This window comes from Lagopus muta, chromosome 16, assembly GCF_023343835.1.
Source record: "Lagopus muta isolate bLagMut1 chromosome 16, bLagMut1 primary, whole genome shotgun sequence".
In the NCBI taxonomy this organism is placed as follows: Eukaryota; Metazoa; Chordata; class Aves; order Galliformes; family Phasianidae; genus Lagopus; species Lagopus muta.
The window spans coordinates 13,592,084-13,610,480 of record NC_064448.1 but is presented as its reverse complement, the minus strand read 5'-3'; the positions used below and the strand labels follow the sequence as shown (position 1 = coordinate 13,610,480).

General features: G+C 48.7%; 2 protein-coding genes across 2 annotated transcripts; one reads left to right on the top strand and one right to left on the bottom strand.

The window, feature by feature from the left end:
* Positions 1 to 2,231: 2,231 nt before the first annotated feature.
* On the bottom strand, positions 2,232 to 3,806 carry ROMO1 (reactive oxygen species modulator 1). The gene is made up of 2 exons (XM_048962907.1): positions 3,571 to 3,806; positions 2,232 to 2,427 (listed from the first exon to the last, which is right to left on the bottom strand). Exons 1-2 carry the CDS (start codon positions 3,699 to 3,701, stop codon positions 2,319 to 2,321), a joined length of 240 nt encoding a protein of 79 aa, XP_048818864.1. The 5' UTR covers positions 3,702 to 3,806; the 3' UTR covers positions 2,232 to 2,318.
* Positions 3,807 to 3,827: 21 nt separating this feature from the next.
* NFS1 (NFS1 cysteine desulfurase) lies at positions 3,828 to 14,637 on the top strand. Its single transcript, XM_048962905.1, has 13 exons — positions 3,828 to 4,015; positions 4,099 to 4,166; positions 4,243 to 4,359; positions 4,560 to 4,643; positions 5,463 to 5,615; positions 6,636 to 6,729; positions 8,130 to 8,264; positions 8,786 to 8,943; positions 10,332 to 10,437; positions 10,615 to 10,696; positions 12,017 to 12,100; positions 12,226 to 12,315; positions 12,941 to 14,637. The coding sequence occupies exons 1-13, from the start codon at positions 3,913 to 3,915 to the stop codon at positions 13,002 to 13,004; spliced, it is 1,338 nt and encodes a 445-aa protein (XP_048818862.1). The 5' UTR covers positions 3,828 to 3,912; the 3' UTR covers positions 13,005 to 14,637.
* The last annotated feature ends 3,760 nt before the right edge of the window (positions 14,638 to 18,397 follow it).

Below are 18,397 nucleotides of genomic sequence, written 5' to 3'. Positions count from 1 at the left end.
TCAAGGATCATGAAGCTCCAACCCCCTGCCACATGCAGGGCCACCAACCTCCCCATTTCATAGCAGCCCAGGCTGCCCAGGGCCCCATCCAACCTGGCCTTGAACACCTCCAGGGATGGACGGGGCATTCACAGCCTCTCTGGGCAGCTGTTCCAGCACCTCACCACTCTGTAAAGAACTTCCCCCTGACATCCAACCTCAATCTTCCCTCCCTCAACTTCAAACCATTTCCCCTTGTCCTGCTGTTATCCTCCCTTTCAAAGACTTGATTCCCCTCCTGTTTGCAGGCTCCCTTCAGGTACTGAAGGCTGCAATGAGGTCACCCCGCAGCCTTCTTTTCTCCAGGCTGAACAATCCCAGCTCCCTCAGCTGCTCCAGCCCCCTGATCATCTTTTGTGGCTTCTCTGGACCCTCTCCAACAGCTCCCTGTTTTGTTCCTGGACACAGCACTGCAGATGGGGAGCAGAGCACACACACAGCAGAGCAGAGGGGGACGATCACCTCCCTGTCCCTGCTGGCCTCCCCTCTTCTGATGGAGCCCAGGATACCATTTGCTTTCCAAGCTGCAAGCACACACTGCTGGCTCATGTTACGTTTTTCATGCATCAGCACCCCCAGGTCCTTCTCTGCAGGGCTGCTCTCAAGGACCGCTCCCTTCAGTCTGCATGGATGCCTGGGATTCCTCCAGCCCTCACCAGGTTCACCTGTTCCCACCTTTCCAGCCAGTCATGAATGGCTGAATGGCCTCCCTTCCTTCCACTGTGCCAACTGCACCACTCAGCTTGGTGTTGTCAGCAAACTTGCTGAGGATGCACTCGATTCCATCATCACTGTCACTGATAAAGACGTTACAGAGCACTGGTCCCAACACAGAGCCCTGGGGGACGCCGCTTGTTACCGGCCTCCACCTGGACACAGAGCCATTGATGACCACCTCTGTCTGCAGCCTTTCTACCAGTTTCTCATCCATCGAGTGGTCCACCCATCAAATGCACATCCCTCCAATTTGGAGATGAGGATGTGGTGGGAACCATGTCAAAGGCCTTGCTCAAGTCCAGCTAAATGACATCGGTCGCCTTTCCCTTGTACACCAATGCCGTCACTCCATCACAGAAGGCCACCAGGTTGGTCAAGCATGACCTTCCCTGGTGCAGCCATGCTGGCTGTCTCGGATCACACGCCCATTCCTCATGTGATCAAGCATGTCATCCAGGAGGATCTGTTCCATCATCTTCCCAGGCACAGAGGTGAGACTCTGTCATGGTTCTATGTTTTTATGGTTTCAGTATTCCACATCAAAACATCATGTAGTGTACGGGGTTTGGCTTGTACTTACCTGGCAGGGGAGACACCATGACAGACTCACTGGCCTGTAGTTCCCAGGGTCCTCCTTGCTCCCTTTCTCATCAATGGCAGTGACGTCACCCTTCCTCCAGTCATCGGAGTCCTCACCTGACAGCCACAACTTTCCAAATATGATGGAGAGCAGCTTGGCAACCACCTCAGCCAGCTCCTCCAGAGCCCTGGGATGCAGCCATCCGGCTCGTAGACTTGTAAGCATTCCATCTCATCAGTCGGTCTCAGACCTGCTCTATCACAGTAGGGGGATTTACCACCCCAGTCCCCACCTGGAGGTTTAGGGATGCAGGGCTCAGGGACATGAGAAGTTCTGGAATCCTGGTCACCAGTGAAGACCAAGGCAAAGAACTCACTCAGTACCTCAGCCTTCTCTTTGTCCGTTGAAGCCAGTTCTCCTTCTGCATTTACCAAAGGAGGCACACTCACTGTGTCCCGTCTCTTCTGGCCAACACACCTGTAGAAAGTCTTCCTATTGCTTTTCACAGCCCTTGCCAAGTTCAGTTCTGCTTGCACCTTGACTTTCCTGATGCCAAGTCTGCAAGTCCAGACAGCATCCCTGTATTCTTCCCAGGTGACTTCAGATACTATTGCAATACAAGAGAAATTTGGTAGCTGATCTGAATTAACAGCAAAATAACTCCTAGACTGGGGAAGTGCATGAATGAAGTGGACCAGTTCTGCATCAGAAACCTGAGGTGCCCAAGCAGCAGAGGGAAAAGCGTGTTCACTGCTCGAGAAATTTTAACGAAGTGCAGAGGGGTGTGAATTCTCATTGTTATGGAGTACAGGAGGTGAGGAAAGCAGAAATCCTGTAAAGATGATGTCTACATGAAGATGCTACAGCACAGAGGGCACAACATCACAAAAACCACTGCATTTCAGTATCTAAAGACTTTATTGATTATGGTACAGGGGGTGGCTGCGCAGGGACGCTTTGGATTAGAAGCCCGAGCTCCGGTTCAGCAGCGGATTCCCATGCCTATAGCCATGAACGTCCCGAACGTCCCACCGCTCTGCATCATCGTTTTGCCAACGCCGCCCATCAGCTCTCGTCCTCTCATGCCAATCCTGAGATAAAGAGAAAGGCAAAAATTACATCAAGGCTGAAGCCTGCTGCAGACGTACGCGGCAGAAACCAACTGATGCAGCCAGCTAACGGCCGCAGGGGAGCCTGAATCCGTTCTCCTTTGTCCAGGCTCAACGTGAAGCGACGCCCTCAGGCTCTGCCAGCAACCAATGACCTGACGTGCCACAAGGAAAACTGGGGCTGGTTTGTACTACAGCTCCGTGCCTTGGGACAGTTCCATCCCAGCTGCAGACACAGCGGTAGCAGCGGGCGCTGCTTGGTGCTGCAGGGCTGTGCTGTGGGCTGCGCCAGGGTCAGCTAAGGGAGAATATGGGGCATTGTGCCCCAGCTCCACAAAAGGCGTGCTGCCAGCTGTAGGACGGGCTGCACAAGGAGCACAGAGGAGGGGAGCATCTCCACCTGCCAGTGCCCCACAGCCCTTAACGTGGTGAGAAATGGCTTGGTGCTGCAGGGATCTGAATGGCGGGAATGTTAGTGTTAGCTACAGCGGTGTTAGCTGCTGTACCACCAGCCTCTCCATCTGCAGCAGGTGTAATGCCATTACACCACGAACCACGCTGTGAATGGACTTCCTATGTACTACTGGTGCTGTATTTTCAATGTGAGAAAAGCTCCAAAGATCTGGAAGCATTCAGACACACTTCTGTTCTCCAGTCTGTGTTTATATGAAGTTGGGCTAAAGCAAAATAATCATTTCTTCTCGGACACTTCTACTGCTGTTGGCTTTTAAGAGCTGCAGCGGTGCCCGATTTCACGCAGAGCGTTTCCTCACAGCACAGCACAGCCCAGTAACGCGGCCGTGCCATCTCAGTACAGCGCCGATCCTTCGCAGCCCGAAGCCCGTATCCCGCTGGGACGCACGGGGCGGTGCGCTCAAACGTTCCGCAGGGTCTGAGGAGGATCGGACGCCCTTTAGTCAACTTTATCAGCCCAAGTTGTGCGAACTTTCCCCCTTTCCGGGCTACCAAACTCTCGCCGCGTTTTATCACACGGCGGACGCCCCAACGCGAAGAGCCCAGCAACAACGCCCCGCAGCCCCGCGTTTCCCGCAGCCCGGCCCCGCCGAGGCGCGCTTCCACCCGCCGCGGTCCCGCAGAGCACAGCGGACCCCCGCCCCGCAGCACCTGAGGCACGAGAAGGTACCGAACAGCGCTCCCGCGGCCATGCCCACGGCGAAGCCCATCACGAAGCCCATCTTCACTCTGTCGAAGCAGCTGGGCTGCGACTGCCCGTACGGGCCCACGGTCACGGGCATCTGCAACACAGCGCTCCGCGCTCAACTCCGCGCTCGGCTCCCCGCACCGCCCCGCACCGCCGCCTCGGCCTCCACTTCCGGTACGGACGGAAGGGGCGGAGCGGCGCCGCGTCGTCGCTGTCCGTTCGTCCGTCCCTTCCTCCCTTCCTCCCTTCCTCCCTTCCTCCCTCCCTTCTTCCCTCCCTTCTTCCCTCCCTCGGGTCCCGCGGCCATGCAGCTGTGGCGATGCCTGCCGGCCCTGCGGGCCGTTCTCCCCTCCCCGCGGCGGCTCTCGGCGACGGCGCCGCGAACGCGGGCCGAAGCGGGCGGAGAGGGTACGGCCGGGGCGGCTGCGCTGGGCCCGGGCGGCTCCCGACGGCCCCCGACGGCCGGCTCACCCGCCTCGCTCTCTCCGCAGGGCCGCGCGGCGACGGAGACGGAGGTCTGCGGCCGCTGTACCTGGACGTGCAGGCCACCACCCCGCTGGTGCGTGCCCGGCTCCCCGCCCGCCCCGCCTGGCCGCCGCCGGCGGAGCGGCGCTGAGCGCTGTGTGTGCCCGCAGGACCCGCGGGTGTTGGACCGCATGCTGCCCTACCTGACCGCCTGCTACGGGAACCCGCACTCCCGCACCCACGCGTACGGATGGGAGAGCGAGGCCGCCACCGAACGCGCCCGGCGGGTGAGTGCGGGCCGGGGCAACGAATTGCGCGGAGCGCCGCGCTGCGCTGCGGTCCGGAGCGAGGGGAGGTGGCTGCGCTGGATGCCGCGGTGGAACGGGCCGCCCGCAGGCCTCGGGCGCTCCGCGAAGCGCTCTTGGAAACGGGATGGTGAATTCATCGCGTGTCACAGCGCCTCAAACCTGCCTTTCTTTCTCGACAGCAAGTTGCAGATTTAATAGGAGCAGATCCGAGAGAAATCATTTTCACCAGCGGGGCTACGGAATCCAATAATATGGCCATCAAGGTAAAAGGGCTGTGCTGATACGCATCGTGTTAAAACAGAGCTGCCAGGAGCTCTGTGCACCTGAGAGATGTCAGCACCTCAGCCAGGTCTGCGGGCTCTCGGCTGAGCGCTGTGCAGTTCCAGCACCTCACCGCCCTCTCTGTAAAGAACTTCCCCCTGACATCCAACCTCAATCTGCCCTCCCTCAACTTGAAACCATTTCCCCTTGTCCTGCTGTTATGGGCACTGCCCACAGTGCTCTGCTCGCTGTCATTCCCAAGGCTGGGGCTGTAGTGCTGTGCTCCACCTTTGGCCCCACAAGTCCGTGAAATTCCGATTTAATCTCCTGTGCACGGTTTTTTGTCAAGTGCACACAGCTGGCTCAGGGTGTGACCTCACTTTTACACAGGTAAAATGAACGCTTGTCTGATGTGCACCAAATGCAGTTCTGCTTGCTTGCTCAGTAGGTATCTTTATTAGGAAACATGGAGATGCTAATTACAAATGTTCTTTTCTCTAAGGCTAGCTTGTGTTTTAACCTCTAGTCTGCAGTTTGTGGTCGTTCAGGCTCTCATTGCAGTGACTCCATAGCAGGTTTGTAAGAGGTATTCCTGTCACTAAGCAGCATTTGGATTTCTGTCTGGTGGCATTTTTTCACAGGTGTTCGGGAAGTGAGATGCTTTTGTGAAGTGAGTGCTCGCAGAATTGCCTGGTGTGCATTACACCTCTCTCATTAATGATTTCATCATTTTCTTCTCTTGATTTTGAGCATCTTACACAAAGCTTGCTCTCTTGGGTGACCTAACAGTGAATTTCCTGTGCGTGTGCTGTGCCTGGCAGGGTGTTGCGAGGTTCTATAAGTCCAGGAAGAAGCACATCATTACCACGCAGACAGAGCACAAGTGTGTGTTGGATTCCTGCCGCTCCTTGGAGGCTGAAGGCTTTCAGATCACTTACCTGCCTGTCCAAAAAAATGGGCTGATCGATTTGAAGGTGAGATATCGAGCGGCAGAAAAATGGTGAGGAGAGAAGAGGTGTGTAGGTGGGGCTGGTGCTGAAGAGGACCCCGTGTCCTCTTAATAATACAGAGGGAAAGGATGATAAATATCACAGCAGGGTAGGAGATTCACAGTCCAATCTGCCACGTTTGGAGGATTCTCTGTTCTGTCTGGTGCCCCAGGCTTGTCTGCCAGATCCCATCTCTCATCACAGCTGCTGTCAGCTCCTCCATGCAGGCAGAGCTGTCATGTACCTGTGGAAGCCCATGGCTGTGCTGCAGCTGGCTTTGGTGCAGGAGCTGGTGGTGAATTTCCTGCCTGGAGCTACTGGAGGCAGCAGGCACAGTGACTGCAGTGCTCCCTTCTGGGTGTGGTGGCCACAGTCCTGAGACTGAGAAGTTCTGCATGCTGATTTCCTCGGTTGTGTTGTGTAAAAAGGCAGCATTGGCTTTATGTCTAGGCATGGTGTGCAGCTCAGAGTGTGTGTGTGTGTCTGTGTGTGTGTCTGTGTGTGTGTGTGTGTGTGTGTGTGTGTGTGTCTGTGTGTGGTGGAGGGACGGATCAGGCCAGCAGGCAGGGAAGGGTTAATGACATTCATGGGGAAATTTGCTGGTGCACTCCTCCTTTGTGTGATGCTTCTGTGTGGTGCAATTGCTTTGCAGTCAGCCTTGCTGTGTCTAGATGTGGGTGCTTACACTGGCTTCTGGGAGTTTAATGCATTAAAAAAATAGTTCATGGCAATGTATGAGACATACAGCAAAAGCCTTTGCTCACTTGACGATGTCAGGTGGCACTGTGCATACTGGGATGTGCAGAAATGCACCTCGGCACACTGCTTCCTGCCAGCATTCTGTGCTCGTGTGGGGTAGCATGCTCAGCAGGGCTGCTTGTCAGAACCTGGGGGCTGCTGATGGTGTTATTTTGGGGGCTGAGGGCTGAGGCTTGCTGGTAAATTGTGTGCGTCGTGAATTTTCTGCTTTGAGTCACAACTTCTGCCTGCCTGAATGTTCACCAGGAGCTGGAGGCTGCCTTCCAGCCAGACACAAGCTTGGTTTCTGTGATGGCTGTGAATAACGAGATAGGAGTGAAGCAGCCGATTCGTGACATTGGTAAGTAGACAGCTGCTTCCAGTGGCCTCCCCATGTCACTTTGGGCCGTTTAACATAGTATGTTCATAGTCAAGTGCTGCAGAAACATGTACATTTACATGTAGAAAATCTTAGATGTAATATAGTAATAAACCTGTGTAGCTCTCGGGATCCCACTGTGGTTGTGTGCCAGCAGTTCCTGTGAGGGTGACCCCAGAACATCCTCCTTCCCCATACTCAAGTTGTCCTCTGTAAGATGTTGAAGTTTGTATGCAGTTTTTAGGCTGAGGCCTGTGCCCTGCATGGTTCTGGAAGGTGTTGTTTTCCCAGGCTGTGGCAGGCAGCTTATCTTGCCCTGCAGCTGTTTTTCCTCTTGCTTAGATTCTGCTTTCTTTTTTTTTTCTTTCCCTCTCCCCCTGTGACTGTGCTGAAAGCAGCACTGTGAGTGCCCCAGTCTGTTTTCCCAGTCTTCATTATTGACAGTAACTGACCATTGCTGAGCTGCTCATAGCCCTGAGGACTGTTATCATCCTGTGTCTGTACTCCCAAGGCTGTTGCGGTTGTCCCACGTTCAAATGCTGGTGTTCTCATGACATCTTGATAAGGAGCCAAATAGACCAGGCCTTGCAGAGTCAGCCTGGGGCACTGACAGGACGAGGGCTGTGAGCTGCTGTGAGCAGTAGCTGTGCTGTTCTTAATGGACCACAAGGGAAGATTCTGCCCATGCTAGCAGGATGATGCCAAATGTTGCCCAGAGAAGTGTGGGATGTGTTTGTGCAAAGTAAGGTTCTGTGGAAGGTGACTGGGTTGTTTTTTATCTCCTTGTCCCTCGGTGTATTTGAGCTCTGGATGCAAAAAAAAAGTTGGATAGTAGACTTGAGTGAGTTGAGATGTCACCAATGAGTTTGTGCTCTGAGCAAGGAACTGAGTACTGTAAAAAGTACTGGGGCAATAGAGTTTTTAATGCCACTTGCTCTTGGCAAGAATAAGCATGAGAGGAAGCTTGTACTAGACAGATGTTGAGAAGAAACATAAGAAGAAAACTTAATTTTGTCCTGCTGTTGAGAAATGTGGGTGTCCCATTGAGCCCTCTGTGGTTAAACAGGGCCAGGCCTTGGCAGGTGTGGGTTTGGAAACAATCCCAACCCTCGGCAGTGGAAGATCTTTTAGCTTTCCAGCTGAAGGAGCTCACTGTAGCCCTACCTTGTGACCTGCCTGAAACTGCCCAGCATAGCTTCTGAACAGCTGCAGGCACTTGGCTGAACTGTAAAGGGGGTGTGACAGTATGCATTCCTTCCTTTGGCACCTCAGGACTTGTCCCTGCCATAAACTGCTGCGTTAGATTCATTGTTGGAATCATTGGGTCATAACAATTAGGCGAGGTCATGTTTTTCTTTCTTGCTTTTGTGTTTTTATTCCAGGTGAGATCTGCCGTGCACGTAAGGTTTTCTTCCACACGGATGCTGCACAAGCAGTTGGTAAAATTCCTATGGATGTCAATGACTTGAAAATTGATCTAATGAGCATCAGTGGCCATAAAATTTATGGGCCCAAAGGTATTCATTGAAGTGTTTTTATAAAGAATTGTTTTTTGTGTTTGCCTTAAGAAATAACTGTGGAAGGTAGAAAGTCAGGCCTGTCTGTTGTAGTGAATGCTACCATCACTTAACCTGTAGAGGTTTGTCCTCGGCCCAGTAGGGGCTGGCTGTGCAGTGGGTGAGTGATCAGTGAGTGAGATATCTGTGCATGGAAGTTTTGGAGCAAAGGGCTGAAATTCATCTTCTCAAGGGTTGCCAGAACAGGCAGTGCAGAGCCTTTAGGTGCTGAAGTGTTCTGGGAGAAACCGAGCTGCCCCGTGTCAGAAGCCTGGCAGTGCAGCTGCAGAGCTGTACGAATGGTGGGAGCAAACTTTTTCTAGATAGCCTTGTGCTTCTGTGTGCCTTCTCTGCCTTTTTCTCCTGTGAGGTGTCCGGGAGTGCTGTGGAAACAAAGGCTTCCGAGTCTTGGAGTCCCTTTTCATGATTGCAGAGCTGTGGACGTGAACTGCACGCATCCAGCCTGTCTCCTTGTTCCGCAGGGGTTGGTGCCATCTATGTTCGCCGGCGCCCGCGCGTGCGGCTGGAGCCCCTGCAGAGCGGTGGAGGCCAGGAGAGAGGGCTGCGATCGGGGACTGTGCCCACCCCGCTGGCTGTGGGCCTGGGGGCGGCGTGTGAGGTGGCGCAGGAGGAGATGGAGGTACGTGGCAGAGCGGGGCTGGGCGCTGACGCAGCAGGGCCGCTTTGAGCGTGGGCTCCGTCGCTCATTTTGTGTCTGCGCGCGTGAGCGACGTTGGATTATCATCACATGAAGTAACGGGTTGTGGATCTTCGGGGTCAGAAGGTTTTGTGTAACTGGAAGATGAGTTTCAGCTTTCTTATCTTTTCGCTTGAAGTGGTTTGAATCTTGGTTGTTCACAACGTTGATGATTTATGGTTTTAGTGAAATGCAGCTTGAAGTGCTTGCACTTGTCTCTGCTCTGCAAACATATTGCAGCCCCTCTGAAGCTGAATGCATCATGCTTATCTAATATGTACTGAAACAATGAGACTTTCTAGTTTGCTGTTCTGTTGGACTAGATGAGCTGTAAAGGTCCCTTCCAACCCAAACCATTGCATGACTCTGTTAAATGTATGTAAATTAGGTTTGCTGGAACTTTAATAATTTAATGGCGGGTTGTTGTTTCATTCTTGTTTGATCTATTTGCTAGTTGTGATATTTAAGGCTGTATGTGCTGCTGGTGGGACACATCAGTACACGTGGTGGAGGTGCTTCCTCTGAGGCAGGCAGGGATCCGCCATCAGGGCTGCTGGTTACTGAAGCCTTGTTGGAAGCTGAAGAGCCCACAGAGCCTCAGTGCTGCAGGAGCCTCACATCTGGAGCCTTTTCCCACTCTGTCAGAATTCTGGCATTTAAAAAAAAAGCATATTGGAAAGTTTGTTTCCTTTTAAAGGTTTTTTTTTGGAGAATATGACCAGGCTACTGTAAGCAAGTATGAGTTACAGGTGTGTGTCTGTCCATTTCTGAGCACTGGAGCCGATGCTGTGCCTTACTGCTTTCTTAGTGCAAGTGACATTGTTTGTAGTCTGCAGTGAGTCTCTGCTCGTGGGCAGCCCTCCTTGTGGAGGTGACGTGTGGTGAAGTCCCATGATGGCAGAGTTCCCAGCTCTGCCGTGTGCTGACTCACTGTGAGTCCATGTTTTATGTAATACACCTTGAATGCCCCTGGGTGAGTAAGGGACACTTCTACTGTAACAGATGCCCTTGGTTGTGTTGCAAGTCATTTAATGTCGTGTACCTAGCTTGTATTTAAGTACAAAACTTTGGCACTCCTGTGAGAGACAGTTTGTAGATAGATCTTTCAGAATCATTGGTAATTTTTGAAGACTGAATTAGCTAGCATCAAGCTGGCAGTTCTCTTTTATAAGAGTCTGTAGGGTGGGAGTTTTAAAGTTCCCTTTTTAAGGTTCAGATGTAATATAGCCACAGCCATCTACTTCAGTCTGTGTACGGCTGGTGGCATGAGCAGTTCGGTGAGCTCAGACGCGTGCTGTTCCTCATTTTCATCTCTTTGGTTTCTTTGCTAGTATGACCATAAGCGAATCTCACAACTGGCAGAACGGCTTGTTACAAAAATAATGAGTGAAGTTCCTGATGTGGTGATGAATGGAGACAGAGAGCATCGTTATCCAGGTAATGCTAGAAGAACCCTGACCCTGTTAGAAACGTCTGACTCCTTGGTGTTAGTGGCCGGGGCTGAATAATGCACTGTCGTTAAACATGGTGCAGGTGCTGCTGTGTGGTGTAGGACCTACTGTGCATTCCACTTGGTGGGAGTTCTCCTTTTCTCTACTCCATTTATTTTTGTAGGATGCATCAATTTATCTTTTGCGTACGTGGAAGGGGAGAGTCTTCTCATGGCTCTGAAAGACGTGGCTCTATCTTCAGGAAGGTAGGTGGGATGTGTGGGGAGGAGAGCAGCATGTTTTGGAGAGAAAATAATGTCTGAGAGAAAATAATGACTTACAAAGTAAGGAGGGATCTGCTCTGTGCCCTGTACTTGCTGGGCTGGTTGGTGAGTCAGCCTGGCATTGATTGCATTCTGGGATGGTTGTTTTGTGAAGTTGCACATTCCAGCTGAAGGTCAAATTTACTCATCCTGAAAGCAAAAAAAGTAGGAATTCCTGCCTGCCAGCTTTGCAAACTTGCTTTGTGTCATCTGAGTGGACTTGAATTGTAACTGACTGTGACATTCTTTGTAAAGGCTGCCATCATTGGAACTTCTGTCCTTCAGCGGCGTTTCACAGAGGTGGCAGATCATAACTGGTATCTAGTGAGGCTGGGCAAATATCTGAATTACCTCAGTTAGTAGTGTCTGTGTTTAAAGCTAAAGCAGAAACTCAGTACACTCTTAGAGAGCTGAATTGACTCTACAGGAGCAACATTTCTGCTATTGAGACCAGCTTCATGCTTACGATGGAATTAATGAAGTGCTTTCCTTTTCTCACCTCTGAGAACAAAGTCAGCAGTGCATATCTCAGATTGAAACATGCTGGTAATGTGAAGAAGGAGAGCAAGTCTTCACGTGACAGTGAAGGCCAGTGCTTCTTCAACGTGAAAATCTGTTCTGAGGCTCTGCTTCATGCACTTGTTTTAAAGCAGCATTATGGTTTGTGCTGCAAGTTGCTACCTGTTCAAGTTGCATAACAACACGTAGCCAGTTTTGCCTACTGCTCGAGGATGGAGGTTCCTCACTATCATCACTAGGCCATCTTGCTCTGGATTCCTCTGCACACTGTTTTTTATTGATTTGTATTGCTGCCAGGCAGCAACTTGTGAAATCTTTCTTTTCTTTTTTGACGCTCCTGTTGGTAAGTTGCCTTCCCTGGGTAGTTCTGCCTTGGCTCTTGTGTCTTCTTTGCACAGCTTCTACTTCAGCTACCTCTTGGGCTGCAGTACTGCTGCTTCTGTTTGGCATTGTACTAATGCACAGTGTTATCTATGTATTCTCTTCTTTCTTCGTGCTCCTAACTTACTTACCCTTCATTTCCATGTCACGTCTGCTCCTGTCATTCTTTAGCAGCAGAAATACTGCTGCCCTTGCTCCTGTCTCCTTGCGTTCACTAGTTATTTCCAAGAGGGTGAGGAACCTGCTATCAATTGTCGTAAAGGTTAATAATATTGATGTGTAAGTGAGCAGTTCTGTGTTGGAGAAGTGTAGCATCTGCATGTGAATTTAAGTGTGAGATTGGCCTTTCTTCCCTTTCCCTAGTGCTTGCACATCAGCTTCTCTGGAGCCTTCATATGTTTTGCGGGCAATCGGAGCAGATGAAGACTTGGCTCACTCCTCTATAAGGTGCGTGGAGTGATTTTCCCCTTCTTTCCAGATATGTTTCTTTTCTGCTGAAAATTCACGGTGAGTTTGTTTCACTCATCCACGTGCACACTATTCCAATTAGTAATGGTTCTCCTTTGCTTTAGATTTGGAATTGGTCGTTTCACTACGGAAGAAGAAATAGATTATACAGTGCAGAAATGCATACGGCATGTTAAGAGGCTGAGGGAAATGAGGTGAGCCATCTTTAATGGAGTTTAAAGGCTTCTTAGCTATGGTAATCATTTGAGGAACTGGATTTCATTGAAAGAAATTGCCTGCTTTAAAAACCTGTACACAAAAAATCTCTGTACACAAAGAAGTGTTGCCAGAGTGTGTAGTGGGCTTGATCTTAACAGTAGTGAAAAAAGTTCAAGCAGACAAACCTGTCAGAAAACCATTTCCCAGAGCCTGTCTGTATGAGGAAATAGTGTGAATAGGGCAAGCGTGGAGAGTGGGTGACTCAAAGTTTGTAAGCCAGATATGGTATTACTGCATGTATGCTTTGTATACTTTGTGTTATTCTGGGGAAACTGAAAGGTCTCTGGCTTATCTGGGCAGTGTAAAACGTGAGGTCTCAGTCTCTAAGAAAGGTGTACTCCATGCCTAAAATGGGAGCAGGAAATGAGCACCTTCCTTCTCCCTTTTTGCATTTTGTCCGAGCAGAACACTGGAGATTCTTCATGTGAAGTTCACTGACCTCCAGGAGGCCAAGGCAGACAGATACAGCTGAATTTGTTGTGTAGTTGGTGATGTTGCCTGTTTGGTTGTTGTTGTTCTTTGCATTTTAGATAGCACTCATTTTTTCTTTCTTCTTTACAGTCCTCTTTGGGAAATGGTGCAGGATGGAATTGACCTCAAAAGCATTAAATGGAGTCAGCACTGAGAAAACAAGCTCTTTCCATGCATGGACTAGATAGAAGTGGTTTAAGATGCATTTTCTGTACATTCCTGAACAGACCCGTGCAGCACATTTCAGCTTGTTCTTATCTGCAATTCGAATGGAAAGCTACCTTTTCTGATAACAGTCTAAGAAGCCAAAAATTAAACTAGTCTGTATGCTGGAGAAGGGCAGGATGACAGAACAGCCATCGCATGTATGTTTACATTCAGCAATTTATGCTGAGATGGATTCTGTTAGAGAATGTGTTTTGCAATGTAAAAAATGAAACTGTGGAATCGTGGTGAGAGGTTGCTCCTCCTCAGCGTAAACCATCCTGTGCAGCTGTTCTGCTTGCAGCACAGACCTGCTGCCGGGCCGCTGGTTCTTCTGGAGGCAAGCAGCCTTGCAACTGCAGATGGTTTTGTGCTGCTTAAATGTGTTGTGAGAATTTTTTATGCAGGAAGACGTTTGGCATTTCTAGAGGAAAAGGATGCCTCACTGTGGCTATGTGCCTTCACAGTTAAGTTGTATGTAGAGTTATGAACTCTTTTTTCCCCCTAAAACTTAGTAGTTTTTGCTCTTGTGTGTGTGTGTGTGTTTGCTGCTTATACAGACCAGTGTGCATTAATACATTGTACAGCGTACAGTGTTATGGGATTTAGGATACCATTATAATGCACTTTGCTGTCCCCTCTGCTTTTTTCCTACACAGTAAAGAAAAAAACTTGAATGACTGGGAGAGGAGGACACACAATATGCCAGCTTCAGTTGCAGTACCAGTTTAGTTGGTACTCCACTGGTGGAGGAGGGGAAGCACATAACATACAATGTCTTCTGGTTTCGTTCTGGTTTTGCTTTGTTTCCCTTGTAGTGAGTCCTCTGCCATTACTGCAGCCTTTGCCTTTGTTTCTGGGAGTCTTGCTCTGTGGGTGAACCTGGATGTTCTGTCAGTAGGTAGGAACATGTGGCTCTGGAGTTTTTCCTTAGTGTGCCAGGGCTAACTTGTCTTGTTAGAGACTTCCATGGGGAAAAGTGTCAATTAAAATGGGTTTGATTAGATGAATTCATATCATTATTTCTGCTTTTGTACCTCTGGTGATCTTTCCAGTAGGAAACTTAACCCTGTATTACGAAGTGCCTTGTATCAGTTGCGTAAGCAGACAGCTCTCACATTAGTTTCTTGGTTGATGGCTGCCAAATTTAATACACATTTATAGATGGTGTGTGACCAGTTCTGAGTAGTACCTACCTCGAGGATGAAGCACTGCGTGGAAAAGCTGAAGCTAAGTCTCACAGAGTGGACTGAATTACAGAATTGTTCCTTTTTCTGTTAAGAAGGACAGATTTGATTGAAATGCAAAGCTAATCCTGAATTGTTCTATTTGAAATTACTAGCTTTAGCACTTTTAATATCGTACGACTGACCGGCACCTTGTGTTTCATCACCATGTTTGTAAAACTCTCATATGCATAACTAGGTTTTAGAGGCATTGTTTGTATTATATTTTATCTTTGGGCCATGTGTGGTTTCTGGGTTAAGCACGTGATAAGAATTCCCCAGCATGTTGTAGAACTGTATGTTTATGAACGTGTTCTTTGTGCTTCGTGAATTATAAAAATAGAGAGAAGACTTCAACTTGGCTGCTTTGAGTCTTTGTAAGTAATTATGAAGTTGAAGTAAATCAAGAAAAAAGAGCATTATTTTTGGGAATCCACTTCTCCAGCTCAACTCTTGGGCACGATCAGTAAGTTGCTAAGTTGCAGTCTCTCATCAGATGACAGAGGCAATAAGCTTTTCTGTGCGCACTGATACATGCTCTTTCTCCCATCGAACTGACATTTGACTTTTGTTGAGTTGTTCCTCTCAAACCTCGTGTCACATCTGACCTAATAGATATTTTTAAAACTCACCTAGCTTAGGTTGTGATTACTTGGAGAACAGGGAACACAAATTGTGAAGGTCCTTCGTGCCTCTCATGTACTATCGTATATAAATGCTACATGGAAAGGTTTGGGCAACTCATTCGCTCTATTAGGCAATGTTTGAAAATGCAGATAAGAAGAGAAATAATAGTGGAGATAATTCACACCCATGGGAGAACAAAGAAGTAGTAACACTGAATATCTACTTGTACACTGCTGAACACAGTTCAGGCTTTTTGTAGGGCAGTGAATTTCTCTTTAAGGGGTATTTACAAATGGAGGTATTGCTTTTGTGGGCTTTCTTGGTGGTTAATTGAAGCCATCTGCAGGGCCTTAATTTAATAGTAGGAGGTAAGAAAGGTGAGGACTTAGCGTTGTTGTAGATGCCATAGAAGTTGAGACAGTGTGATCATTAAGAATAGAACCAGGCTAGAATAGACATCCAGTAGTGTGAAAGGGTTTGGCAATGTGCAAGAAAAGCAAAGAAATTCTCTCTGATGGGTTTTAGTACTTCTAAAAGCTCACAGAACATAACGCCTAACTGCTAAGCTAGCATTTCCCAGGGAAGATAACATGGAATTAGCTGTGTTAACTCGTGGAAAGCGAAACAGGCAGTTGTTAACTGTTTGTTGACAATTGTTTGTTGGTTTGTTGACAATATGATGCAGACAGGCAAAAATCATTAAATTTTAAAAATGAAAAATTAACATAAAAGCTATTGATCCCAGCAAAATAACGGCCTCATTTTGGGTCTTGTATCTGCCCAATTGACTGAACTACTGTTCTGTGGTGTTCAGTCACACCGGTTTTGCTGTTAGTATGTACGCTCAGTGCTTTGAAAAAATGCAGTTTCCCAAAGCCAAGTGCCACAGAGTTGGTCTGAGAGATCACTACTAAAGAGTTTTGATTAAAACTCAGGACATAAACGTGGTCCCTCAGCGGGAGAAGTGACACTTTTCAGAATGGACAAGCTGAGTGCTTGGGAGAACTGAGCACTCTGACAGCTGGTCTGCATGCTTAGAGAATCATGGAATTGCTCAGGTTGGAAAGGATCATCGAGTCCAACCACAACCCAACCATCCTACCCTAACTCTAACGACCCTCTGCTAAATCATGGTCTGAGCACCACATCCAAACACATCTAGGGATGGTGACTCAGCCACCTCCCTGGGGCGCCCATCCCACTGCTTAACAGCCCTTTCTGTAACAAAGTTTTTCCAGACATCCAACCTAAACCTCCCCTGGCACCACTTGAGGCCATTTCCCTTCGTCCTTTTATAGAAAAGAGCAGTAAAAAAAGCTGTTAGGGATTCTCAAGTAAAGCTCTAACTTGAGAGCAAAGAGGTTTTGCCCTAAGTAGGTGTAGTAAAACACTGACATATGGAGTTCATTCTAGGGAGGTGAGGAGACTTTGAAGTTACTGCACAGAATCAGTAAGGCAATTCTGAACAAATAGCTGACTGACAGATTTCAAATATAAATATGAATGAGGAATGAAAAGAGTTTTTGGGAAGTTTCTGTAAGTATTGTTTCTGCTGAACATTTACAGAAATGATCTGGAAACAATTGAAACTTGCAGGTGACACATGGCGGTCAGGAAAACACAAAGTAATGGAAGTCATTTGGACTGACAGATTCATCAAAGATGCATCCTTGTAAAGAGGGATGAATAAGACGAGAGGTTGTGTTTTTGAGTGGTATCTAAGGTTTGTGCTGGAGAAGCAAAGAGCCTGGGAGTTAGGCTTTCCATATTGACAGTGTAGCAAAACCATAATGCAAAGAGAAAATACTTTTCTTTCAAATGTGGCATTGGCACAGCAAATGATGGTTCCATCAAGCTTTACGTTAAAGTGTCCTGTGTTGTTTTTCTGTTGGTCTTCCCCCCCCTCTCCCACTTTTATACCTAACATCCTACTTAAGTTTTAGCTTAGGCAGAAGGCACGGATTTCAGAATTTTGTTAGTACACAGTAAACTCAAATCACATCTTTACGCTATCATTCCTCTGCTTATCTCTCACACACGTGATGTGAGAGGTGCATGTTGGACACTGTTACCAGTGGTCCTTGTTTCTCTAACCTGCCTACCAGTGCTTTGCTTTCCAGAGACACTGTACTGCTTTCTTTCCATGCTGTTGGTGTCTGACTGCATTGTGCTGCCAACTTGTCTTGGGTACCCTTGGCAATTGGCACGCTCCTGATAGCAGCCCAGGATTGTGTTCCTTTTAATCCACACTACAAACACATTTTCTTCAAGTGTTCTTGAGAGAGCATTTAATTCAGTCCCTATGAATATTTGGCTATGACTGAAGACTGCTCTTTGGAGGTAATCCTAATCGCAGACATCTGTGCCAGACTTTGCTTCAGCACAGACTATGTTTGAGGTGCTGGCTTCAGTCCACAGAGACACTGTTGACCTGTAGCACTGGCTGGGGTGTGGGGACTCGCATTTGGATTTGGTGTGGATACAGTCTGGAAAAAATCTAGGGAGGATTATATCAGTTGGTTGTAGGGTTTTTTTTTTTAATTTGTTTTGTTTTTTGCTGGTTCATGGAGCAACTGTCACACATTTATTAAGGGACTGCGGCTCACCCCTCACTCCTGTGAGGAGAGGCTAAGGGAGCTGGGATTGCTCAGCCTGGAGAAGAGAGGGTCTTGTCAGTGTCCATATGTCCAAATACCTGAAGTGAGAATGCAGAGAGGATGGATCCAGGCTTTGTTCAGTGATGCCCAGAGATGAGCAAGAAGTGATGGGCACAAACTGACACATGGGAGGTTCCTTCTGAATGTTAGGAAGCACTTCTGTGCTGTATGAGCGGCACAGGTTGCCTGGAAAGGTTGTGGAGTTTCCTCCTCAGAGGTCTTCAAAAGCCACCTGGACATGGTGCTGGGTACACTGTGCTGGGTGGACCCAGAGGTCCCTTCTAGCCCTAACTGTTCTGCAAATCTGTGAAATCTTTCATGCAGGCTTTGTTTCAACAACACAAAGCAATGATGTGACTCAAAAGTGTTGCACGGAAGACCAACATTCCAAGTTTTCTTCCAGTATTCAGCACTGCCCTTCTGTTGTCCTACTCCTGCCCACTGAAGGGTCGTTGCTGCAGCATGAGGCCCTGAGTCCTGTGCTCTTGCTGCCTCTGGGTGGGTCTTGGGCAAGCAAATTTCTGCCAGGCACAGTAAGCCTGCCACTGGATGCCAGTACTAAACATCCCTGGGAGCATCCATTGGCTGTGCCTGATGTGCATGCCCGTGCTGGCTCTGTTGGGTGCCACTTAGGATAAGAACAAATGAATTACAAGATACCAGGACACTGTGGAGAGCAAATAGGGAGCTGTGGGGTGCAGTAGGCCCACACTGGCCCTCTTGCCTAAGGAAACAAAAGGGAGGGGATCGCTTGACAGAAGGGATACGTTTTCAGGGCAACCCTAGCAGGTATAAAGTCTAAAAGCAGTAAAGCTGGGGTTACCAAGGAGATG

Excerpts from the sequence above, each read along its gene's own strand:
- ROMO1 (XM_048962907.1), bottom strand. The coding sequence starts at position 3,701 with ATGCCCGTGACCGTGGGCCCGTACGGGCAGTCGCAGCCCAGCTGCTTC. Across the intron at positions 2,428-3,570 it reads GGTACCTTCTCGTGCCTCAG|GATTGGCATGAGAGGACGAG; the intron begins GTGCTGCGGGGC and ends TCTTTATCTCAG.
- NFS1 (XM_048962905.1), top strand. The coding sequence starts at position 3,913 with ATGCAGCTGTGGCGATGCCTGCCGGCCCTGCGGGCCGTTCTCCCCTCC. Across the intron at positions 4,360-4,559 it reads CCACCGAACGCGCCCGGCGG|CAAGTTGCAGATTTAATAGG; the intron begins GTGAGTGCGGGC and ends CTTTCTCGACAG. Across the intron at positions 12,101-12,225 it reads TTGGCTCACTCCTCTATAAG|ATTTGGAATTGGTCGTTTCA; the intron begins GTGCGTGGAGTG and ends CCTTTGCTTTAG.